This window comes from Pezoporus flaviventris, unplaced genomic scaffold (genome assembly GCF_033815535.1).
Source record: "Pezoporus flaviventris isolate CSIRO_AGI_PZ_B2104156 unplaced genomic scaffold, CSIRO_AGI_Pfla_v1 ptg000973l, whole genome shotgun sequence".
In the NCBI taxonomy this organism is placed as follows: Eukaryota; Metazoa; Chordata; class Aves; order Psittaciformes; family Psittacidae; genus Pezoporus; species Pezoporus flaviventris.
Window position 1 is genome coordinate 1,390 of NW_026893518.1, and position 10,461 is coordinate 11,850.

General features: G+C 62.5%; 2 protein-coding genes across 2 annotated transcripts; one reads left to right on the top strand and one right to left on the bottom strand.

Moving 5' to 3' along the window:
* Positions 1 to 4,173: 4,173 nt before the first annotated feature.
* On the bottom strand, positions 4,174 to 8,584 carry PQBP1 (polyglutamine binding protein 1). Its single transcript, XM_061444532.1, is given in 7 exon segments — positions 4,174 to 4,226; positions 4,229 to 4,323; positions 4,740 to 4,800; positions 5,187 to 5,294; positions 5,407 to 5,516; positions 7,835 to 7,946; positions 8,362 to 8,584. Coding segments are annotated over 7 exon segments (606 nt in total). The 5' UTR covers positions 8,429 to 8,584.
* A 332-nt stretch (positions 8,585 to 8,916) lies between these two features.
* Positions 8,917 to 9,299, top strand: NOP10 (NOP10 ribonucleoprotein). Its single transcript, XM_061444533.1, has 2 exons — positions 8,917 to 9,016; positions 9,114 to 9,299. The coding sequence occupies exons 1-2, from the start codon at positions 8,963 to 8,965 to the stop codon at positions 9,252 to 9,254; spliced, it is 195 nt and encodes a 64-aa protein (XP_061300517.1). The 5' UTR covers positions 8,917 to 8,962; the 3' UTR covers positions 9,255 to 9,299.
* The last annotated feature ends 1,162 nt before the right edge of the window (positions 9,300 to 10,461 follow it).

Here is a 10,461-nt window from a genome sequence, read left to right on the forward strand (position 1 = left end):
GGGGTGACGGTGGGGGTGTCCCCGCTGTCCCCTCCGTGTCCGTTGGGGTTCGGACCGGTACCGGGGGCCGCGGGGGCCTGCGGGGACACGGACGAGTGCCGCACGGCAGCCGTGTGCCACCACATGTGCCTGAACCACGAGGGGGGCTTCGCTTGTCACTGCCACCCCGGGTACGTGCTGCAGCCCGATGGGGCCGCCTGCCGCCGCCGCCCGCCCCACGGAGCCAGGAGGGGCTGGAGGCACGGTAGGAAGAAGGCACGGGGTGGGAAGCACCGGGGATTGAACGGAGAGGGGGAGACGGGAGAGCCTTGGAAGCACGGGGAGTTGGCATCAAGGGGAGCGGAGGAGGATCCGCAGCAAGGAGGTGAGGGGGATGCGGGAGCATCCTGGCACCGGGATCTGGCACCGGGCAGGCACCGGGAATTGCAGCAAGGCGGTGATGAGGATACAGGAGCATCCTGGCACCATGGGGACCTGGCATCGAGCAGGGACCAGGGCTTGCACCAAGGCGGTGATGAGGATACAGGAGCATCCTGGCACCATGGGGATCTGGCATCAAGGAGGGACCAGGGCTTGCACCAAGGTGGTGATGAGGATACAGGAGCATCCTGGCACCATGGGGACCTGGCATCAAGGAGGGACCAGGGCTTGCACCAAGGTGGTGATGAGGATACAGGAGCATCCTGGCACCATGGGGACCTGGCATCAAGGAGGGACCAGGGCTTGCACCAAGGTGGTGATGAGGATACAGGAGCATCCTGGCACCAGGGTTTGAACCACCGGGACCTGGCACCGAGCAGGCACCGGGAACTGCACCAAGGCAGTGATGGGGATGCGGGAGCATCCTGGCACCGGGATCTGCACCATGGGGACCTGGCACCGAGCAGGCACCGGGAATTGCACCAAGGCAGTGATGAGGATACAGGAGCATCCTGGCACCGGGGTGTGAACCACCGGGACCTGGCACCGAGCAGGTACCAGGGCTTGCACCAAGGCAGCACTGAGGATACAGGAGCATCCTGGCACCGGGGTTTGAACCACCGGGACCTGGCATCAAGGAGGTACCAGGGCTTGCACCAAGGCAGCACTGAGGATACAGGAGCATCCTGGCACCGGGGTTTGCAGCACCAGAACCTGGCATCGAGCAGGCACCGGGAATTGCACCGGGATTTGCACCAAGACGGGGACCAGGACCCGACACCGCGGCACCGGGAGGCACTGGGGGACCTGGCACCGGGCAGGCACCGGGAATTGCACCAAGGCAGCGATGAGGATTCGGGAGCATCCTGGCACCGGGATCTGCACCACGGGGACCTGGCACCGGGCTCCCCGCAGGCCCCTGCCACGTACGGTGCCCCCCATCCCGGCTCTGCCCCCCCATACGGGGATGAGGACCCCGACACCTACGGGGACCCCTACACGGCCCTGGAGGAGCCCGAGGAGCAGCCCTGGGACCCTGAGTCCTATGGGGGCCCCTACACGGGCCCGGCCCTGCCCTATAGGGGTGAGGAGCCCTGGGACCCTGATATCTATGGGGACCCCTATATGGACCCCTATGGGGATGAGGACCCTGAAGGGGGCCCCCCCCTCTTGGAGCCCTACGGGGATGAGGACCCTGAGCCCGGGAGCCTCCGCAGGGGCAGGGACCCCCAAACCAGGCCCTGGGACCCCTATGGGGACTCCCATAGGGACCCCTATAGACCCCAAGACCCCTATGAGGTTGGGGACCCCCAAATAGCTCCAGATCTCCACACGGACCCCTGGGACCCCCAACCTGACCTCAGGGACCCCTATAGCCTTGGGGACCCCCCCACTGACCCCAGGGACCCCTATAGCCTTGGGGACCCCCCCACTGACCCCCAGGGACCCCTATAGCCTTGGGGACCCCCCCACTGACCCCAGGGACCCCTATAGCCTTGGGGACCCCCCCACTGACCCCAGGCACCCCTATAGCCTTGGGGACCCCCCCACTGACCCCAGGGACCCCTATAGCCTTGGGGACCCCCGCACTGACCCCAGGGACCCCTATAGCCTTGGGGACCCCCCCATGGATCGCAGGGACCCCTATAGCTTTGGGGACCCCCCCACTGACCCCAAAGACCCCTATAGCTTTGGGGGACCCCCCCACTGACCCCAAAGACCCCTATAGCCTTGGGGACCCCCCCATTGATCCCTGGGACCCCTATGGAGCCAGCTCCCCCCCAGTGCCCTACAGGGACCCCCAAACCCCCCTGTCCATCCCGCAGGAACCCCCCGGTGCCCCCCCCAGGACTGGAGAACCCCCAAGTGCTCCCCCCACCTCTCAGGACCCTCCAGTTGCCCCCCCTACATCCCAGTTGGCCCCAGTTCTGCCCCCCACAGCCAAGCACACCCCGGTTTCCCTCCCCATTATCCCAGTTACCCCCCCGATACCCCAGTTACCCCCCCAGTTGCCCCCCCCGATACCCCAGTTACCCCCTCAGTTGCCCCCCCAGATACCCCGGTTACCCCCTCAGTTACCTCCCCCAATGCCCCCCCAGATACCCCCATTACCCCCTCAGTTCCCCCCCCAGATACCCCAGTTCCCCCCCCAGTTGCCCCCCTGCTACCCCAGATACCCCCCAAATTACCCCCATTACCCCCCCAGTTGCCCTCCCCAGGCTCAAGCCCCCCCCCAATACCCCCCATAAACCCCATTCGCCCCTCACAACCCCCCCACCCTCCCCCCAACCCTCCAAACCCCCCCCCCTTGCCCCAGTTCCCCCCCCCAGTACCAGGCCCCCCCCCAGGCGCGGGGCCCTTGGGGGGGGGCTGCTGCTGGCGCTACCGGTGGCACTGGGAGCCGCATTGGTGCTACTGGGAGCACTGGGGGGGCTGAGGGGGCTCCCCCGGGCACCCCCCCCTGCCTCAGGGTGATGGGGGGGAGGGGGCAAAGTGGGAGAGACCCCCCTCAAACTGGGATTGTTGCCCCTCCCCCCCCCCCTTACCCCCCTCCCTCCGGGTGGGGGAGGGGCAATAAACAGCGGGTGCTGAACCTCCACACCCGGCTCCTTTGGGGGGGGGGGGAGGGGGGGAGGGGGGGGAGGGTTGGTCCCCCCCTCCCCCCCCCCCAGCTGTTGAGCGAATCCAGATGTGGGGTGGGGGGGGGGGGTGCGGTTGGGGTGAGTCACAGCCGCGATGACGTCAGAGTCCCCCGGGGGGGGGTGCGGTGTGGGTGGGGCCATTGGCTACTGGGTTTGGGGGGGGGGGGGGGTCTGGAGCCATTGGGTTATAATGGGAGGCATTGCCCCCCCCCCAGGCCTGAGCAGGACCCTTGTGCACCAATAAACCCCCCCCACATCCCCCCCCCCTTCCTATTCCACACCCCCTGAGTCTTCAGCACCTTTATTCCACTGAAGGCAGTGATTTGAGGGGGGCCGGGGGGGGGGTGTCCGAGAGGTTTTGGGGTCCCAGAGGTGGTTTTGGGGGTCCCAAAGATGGTTTTGGGGATCCCAAGGGGGGTTTTGGGAATCCCAATGGTGGTTTGGGGGGTTCCCAAAGGTGGTTTTGGGGTCCCAAACATGGTTTTGGGGATCCCAAGGGTGGTTTTGGGGGTTCCCAAAGGCGGTTTTGGGGTCCCAAAGGTGGCTTTTGGGGTCCCAATGGTGGTTTTGGGGTCCCAAAGGTGGCTTTTGGGGTCCCAAAGGTGGTTTTGGGGTCCAAGAGGTGGCTTTTGGGGTTCCCAGAGGTGTTTCTGGGCTCCCAGAGGCATTTTGGGGGTTCTAGAGGTGGTTTGGGGGTTCCAAAGGTGGGTTTTGGGGTTCCCAGAGGTGGTTTTGGGGTCCCAGAGGTGTTTTTTAGGGTCCCAAAGATGGTTTTGGGGTCTCAATGGTGTTTTTTGGGGTTCCCAAAGGTGGCTTTTGGCGTCCCAAAGGTGGCTTTTGGGGTCCCAGAGTTGTTTTTGGGGTCCCAAAGGTGGTTTTGGGGGGTCCCAGAGTTGTTTTTGGGGTCCCAAAGGTGGTTTTGGGGGTTCCCAGAGTTGTTTTTGGGGTCCCAAAGGTGGTTTTGGGGGTTCCCAGAGTTGTTTTTGGAGGTCCCAGAGGTGTTTTTGGGGGTCCCAGAGGTGTTTTTGGGGGTCCCAGAGGTGGTTTTGGGGTCCCAGATGTGTTTTTGGGGGTCCCAGAGGTGTTTTCAGGGGGCCCGGGGGGGTTGGGGTCAGTCCTTGCTCCGGGAGGCCTCAGCATTGGCCCGGAGGACGGCGCCGGGGTCGGGTACGGGCGCTGCTGGAACAGGGGCCCCGCGGCCGTGGTGTCCGCCCCGGTCTTGGCTTCGTTCCTCTTGGGGAGCCCCGTGGACCACGTCCCCCTGGTGATGGGGGGGGAAGAGGATCACAAACCCAGCCCTAAAGGAACTGAGTGTGGTTGGGATGGGATCCAAAGGGTGGGAATGGGATCCAGAGGGAAGGCTGGAGGAGAGAAGCTGCGTGGAGACCTCAGAGCAGCTTCCAGGGTCTGAAGGGGGGGTGGTATGAGGATGCTGGAGGGGGATTCTCCATCAGGGACTGGAGGGATGGGACATGGACCAGGGGACATTTCCCTGGGATCTAAGGAATTTCATCCCCAGGAGGATACTGGGATGGGTTGAATGGAGAAGGTCTGGGATGCCCCATCCCTGGCAGTGGTGCTTGGAGCAACCTGTGCCAGTGGGAGGGATCCCTGTGGATTGGAACTGGAGGAGCTTCCAGGTCCTTCCCAACCCCATTGCATGGCTCCAGGACTTACCTGGGGGCATCCGAGTAGGCACTGGGGTCCATGGGGTCCAGTTCTTCGTCCTTGCGGCTGCCTTTTGGGGGAGGGAGGTGGGGAAATAGGGGTCAGAGTGGGGCAAACTTAGGGGCAGCAGCTCCCAAATGAAGGGAGGAGCCCCCAGAGTGTTGGGGACATTGCCAAATGAAGGGGGGAACCCCCAGTGTAGAGGGGACACCCCCAAGTCAAGGGGTAGCCCCAAGTGAAGGGGAAACCCCCAAAGTGATGGAGACCCCCCAAGGGGAATGGGGACCCCCCCTAAATGAGGGGGACTCCGCAAAGTGAAAGAACCCCCCCAAATGAAGGGGGAGCCCCCAAATTGAATGGGGACTCCCCCAAAATGAGGGGAGCCTCCCAAATGAATGGGGAGCCCCCATGTGAAGAAGAACCCCCCCAAGTGATGGGGGGGTACCCCAAACGCACCTTTCTTGCTCTTGGGGTACGGCGCCAGCTCCTCGCGCCGGTGGAAGCGCCGCTCCCGGGGGGGCTCCTCCTTCTCGTAGCCCCTCTCAGGGGGTTCCTCAGCCTCTACTGGAGCCAAAATGGGAGGAACCAGGACTGAAAGAGGGGGGGACACCCCCAAACCCTTCCCTGCTCCCCCTAACCCGGAGGTTTTGGGGGGTGTCCCCCCCCATTGACTCACCCTGGGCCCCTTTGAGCCTCTTGGCAGCTTTGGTGATGACGGAGTTGGGGTCGTTTGGGGACAACCAGGACACGAGGTCGGTCTCCACGTTCCAGTAGTAGGGCAGCCCACTGTGGGTGGCAGGAGCCTATAGCGGGCTCTTATAGCCCCTGGGAAGGGCCCTATAGCCCATGGAGAAGGTCCTTATAGGCCCTAAAGGCCCTGGAGAGGGTCCTTATAGACCCTAAAGCCCCTGGAGAGGGTCCCTATGGTCCCTATAGTCCCTTGAAAAGGTCCACATAGCCCCTGGAGAAGGTCTTTATAGCCCCTATAACCCCTGGAGAGGACCCCTATAGCCCCTACAGCCCCTGAAGAGGGTCCCTATGGCTCCTATAACACCTGAACAGGCTCAATATGGCCCCTATAAGCCCTGGAGAGGGTTCCTATGGCCCCTATAACCCCTGAACAGGCTCAATATGGCCCCTATAAGCCCTGGAGAGGGTTCCTATGGACCTTACAGCCCCTCGAGAGGGTCCCTATGGCTCCTATAACCCCTGGAGAGGGTCCCTATGGCTCCTATAACCCCTGGAGAGTCCCTATGGCCCCTATAACCCCTGGAGACGGTCCTTATAGCCCCTATAACCCCTGAACAGGGTCACTATGGCCCCTATAAGCCCTGGAGAGAGTTCCTGTGGCCCGTATAACCCCTGGAGAGGGTCATTATGGTTCCTATAGGACCTGGAAAGGGCCCTATAGTCCCTGGAGAAGGTCATTATAGCCCCTATAATGCCTGGAGAGGGTCCCTATAGCCCCTAGAGAGGGTCCCTATGGCCCCTATAACCCCTGAACAGGCTCAATATGGCCCCTATAAGCCCTGGAGAGGGTCCCTATGGCTCCTATAACCCTTGGAGAGGGTCCCTATGGCCCCTATAACCCCTGAACAGGCTCAATATGGCACCTATAAGCCCTGGAGAGGGTTCCTATGGCCCCTATAGCCCCTGGAAAGGGTCCCTATAGCCCCTGAAGAAGGGCCTTATAGCCCTATAACCCCTGGAGAGGGTCCTATGGCTCCTATAACCCCTGGAGAGGGTTCCTATGTTCCCTATAGCCCCTGGAGAGCATCCCTATGTTCCCTATAGCCCCTGGAGAGCGTCCCTATGTTCCCTATAGCCCCTGGAGAGCGTCCCTATGTTCCCTATAGCCCCTGGAGAGCATCCCTATGTTCCCTATAGCCCCTGGAGAGCGTCCCTATGTTCCCTATAGCCCCTGGAGAGCATCCCTATGTTCCCTATAGCCCCTGGAGAGCGTCCCTATGTTCCCTATAGCCCCTGGAGAATGTCCCTATGACCCCTACAGCCCCTGGAAAGCGTCCCTATAGCCCCTATAACCCCTGGAGAGGGTTCCTATGTTCCCTATAGCCCCTGGAGAGCATCCCTATGTTCCCTATAGCCCCTGGAGAGCATCCCTATGTTCCCTATAGCCCCTGGAGAGCGTCCCTATGTTCCCTATAGCCCCTGGAGAATGTCCCTATGACCCCTACAGCCCCTGGAAAGCGTCCCTATAGCCCCTATAACCCCTGGAGAGGGTTCCTATGTTCCCTATAGCCCCTGGAGGGCATCCCTATGTTCCCTATAGCCCCTGGAGAGCGTCCCTATGTTCCCTATAGCCCCTGGAGAGCGTCCCTATGTTCCTATAGCCCCTGGAGAGCATCCCTATGTTCCCTATAGCCCCTGGAGAGCGTCCCTATGTTCCCTATAGCCCCTGGAGAGCGTTCCTATGGCCCCTATAGCCCCTGGAGAGCGTCCCTATGTTCCCTATAGCCCCTGGAGAGCGTTCCTATGGCCCCTATAGCCCCTGGAGAGCGTTCCTATGGCCCCTATAGCCCCTGGAGAGCGTCCCTATGTTCCCTATAGCCCCTGGAGAGCGTCCCTATGTTCCCTATAGCCCCTGGAGAGCGTCCCTATGTTCCCTATAGCCCCTGGAGAGCGTCCCTATGTTCCCTATAGCCCCTGGAGAGCATCCCTATGTTCCCTATAGCCCCTGGAGAGCGTCCCTATGTTCCCTATAGCCCCTGGAGAGTGTCCCTATGGCCCCTATAGCCCCTGGAAGCGTTCCTATGGCCCCTATAGCCCCTGGAGAGCGTCCCTATGGCCCCTATAGCCCCTGGAGAGCGTCCCTATGTTCCCTATAGCCCCTGGAGAGCGTTCCTATGGCCCCTATAGCCCCTGGAGAGCGTCCCTATGGCCCCTATAGCCCCTGGAGAGTGTCCCTATGGCCCCTATAACCCCTGGAGAGGGTCCCTATGTTCCCTATAGCCCCTGGAGAGTGTCCCTGTGGCCCCTATAACCCCTGGAGAGTGTCCCTATGGCCCCTATAACCCCTGGAGAGCGTCCCTATGGCCCCTATAGCCCCACGGGAGGGTGGGGGGCTCCAGGGGGGGGTGTCTCACCAGGTCGGGTCGATGACCTTGTACCAAGGGGGGGGCAGCCCCTCCAGCCGCGAGGCCTCGTAATCCACGTGCGCGTCGTCGTAGTCCTCGGCGATGATCTCCTCCTCCGGCTCTGCGAGTGGGCGGAGCTTGAGGCATGGCCACGCCCACCAAAGACACCCTTCTATGGTCACAGCCCCGCCCACTACGGCAATCCTTCTATGATCATAGCCCCGCCCAACACCGCAACCCTTCTATGGTCATAACCCCGCCCACCACTGCAACCCTTCTACGGTCATAGCCCCGCCCACTATGGCAATCCTTCTATGGCCATAGCCCCGCCCACCACTGCAACCCTTCTATAGCCATAGCCCCGCCCACCACAGCAACCCTTCTACGGTCACAGCACCGCCCCCAGCCCCCGCCGAGACATAGCCACGCCCATCAGCCCCCTTTATATGGTCATAGCCCCTCCCCTAGACAACTCCAGCTCCGCCTCCCTCCGGCCTGGCCACGCCCCCTTCCCCGGTTTCCCCCCTGGTTCTTACCGGGCTCCACGTGCTTGAGCAGGCCGCGCTTGGCCAGGCGGGACTGCAGCGCCACGGGCAGCGGCATCGCCTCGGCCTGTGGGGGGGGGGGGGGGGGGGGACGACACGGTGGCACCGGAAACACACCGGGACCCCAACCGGGACACACGGATCCGTCCCGGGAGCTTCTCCGGTTGCCCCGGAAGTTCTCCGGTTCCTCGGTAGCCCCGCCCCCGTTGTTCCGGTAACGCGGGACCACCCCTCCCCGACCCGTACCTTCGTACGGCGGCCGCTGCGCTCCTCACCGCCGCTCGTCACGTGAAGCACCGCCGCCAATCAGGGAGCGGGACGCCGCGGGGGCCAATAGGGATGCAACCGTTCAGCCTAGTGCCAATGAGAACGTGGTCACGTGGTGGAGGGGAAGGGAGGGGCGAAGCGGCGATGGGAGCCATGGTGACTGGGGCGTGTCCCGCATGGGCGCCGCCATCTTGGGGAAGGGCGCCGCCATCTTGGCCATCGCTAAAGCCACTTCCGCACTCTGTGCTCTCCTGGACTACATTTCCCATTCCGCGCGAGCCCCCCTCTTTCCCATCGCGCTCTGCGCGGCGAAGGCAGCGGCGCCATGTTCCTGCAGTGCTACACCGATGAGCGCGGGGAGCGCGTTTACACACTGAAGGTACCGGGGAGGGGAGACCGGGGAGGGGAGACCGGGGAGGCTCCCGGGGTCCCGGCACGGCTCGGCCTCACCCCTTTCCCTTCCTTCCTTCCCGCAGAAAGTGTCCCCGGCGGGGCAGCCCACCCGCTCGGCCCACCCGGCTCGGTTCTCCCCCGACGACAAGTTCTCCCGGCACCGCCTGGCGTTGAAGCGGCGGTTCGGAGTCCTGCCCACACAGCGGGCGCGGCCTCTCCTTTAACGGAAGGGACGGGCCCCGGTGATCGCGGAATAAACCCCATGGGACTCATTCGGCTCCGCGTCTTGAAGGGGAGGGGGGGGGGGGCATTAGGACCGCACATCGCCTCCTTCGCGTAGCCACGCCCCCAGCGCCCCCACCCAATCAGCGCTCAGGCTCCAACCCCGGCACCGCCTCCCGTTGGCCACGCCCCTGCGGCAGAGCGGGAGGGGCGTGGCCTCGGCACGTCACGCGGCGGTGGTGGAGGGCGCGCCCCCCCTTCCGCCCTCCCCCCCCCCCCCCTTTTCCCGTCAGGTAACGCCTTCAAACGGGGGGGAAAGAGCGGGAGGATGGACCCAAAACGGGGGTTTTTTGACCCAAAACGGGGTGGGGGTAGGGGGCGAAACGAGGAGGATCGGGCCCAAAAGGGGGAGGGGGGGCGGGGATATGCCCCGAAAAGAGGCGTTTTGTCCCCAAAAGCGGGTGGTGTAAGAGGGGGGTATAAGAGGGGAGCGGGGTGGGAAGCTCGGAAATCGGGGGGTTTTGCCCCAAAATGATGGATTTAACCCCCCCCCCCCCCCCCCCACACACACACACACCGGGGGGGGGGGGGGGTCCTCAGGAGGAGGGGCTGGGAGGGTCGGTTTTTCCCTAAATGGCCCCTTTTCAGCCCAAAACAGAGGCCGGAGGCACTGATTTTCCCCCAGAGCAGAGGTTTTCCCTCAAGGTATCACCCCCCCCCCCCGTACATTTTTCCCCTTACAGCATCATTTTACCCCAAAATCCATCAGTTTTTCCCCTCAGACCATCCGTTTTCCCCTCAAAGCAGCATTTTTCCCCTTAGAAATGTCATTTCCCCCCCAAAAAAACAGCAGTTTTCCCTTAGTGCATCCCTTTTTCCCCTCAAAGTCAGGTTTTTCACCCAAAACACCATTTTTTTTTCCCCCAGACTGTCCCATTCCCGACCAGAGCTGTAGATTTTGCCTCAAAGTGCCTGTTTTTCTCCCAAAATGGCCTGTTTTTTTCCTTCAGGGTTGCCTTTCTTCCATAGCAAGGAGAGTGCTTTCCCTGGAATGGGGTTCTCTCCCTCTATACTCATGGGTCCTACCCCAAAACCTCTCTTTTCCCCTCAAAAATTCCACTTTTCCCCTCAAAATAACTTTTATTTCACTATTTCTCCTCCCATCCCAAAAGTTTTCTCTTAAAATTTGGGTTTTTTTGGGGGGTATGG

Coding starts and splice junctions, on each gene's coding strand:
- NOP10 (XM_061444533.1), top strand. CDS start 8,963: ATGTTCCTGCAGTGCTACACCGATGAGCGCGGGGAGCGCGTTTACACA. Junction 9,017..9,113: donor AGCGCGTTTACACACTGAAG/GTACCGGGGAGG, acceptor TCCTTCCCGCAG/AAAGTGTCCCCGGCGGGGCA.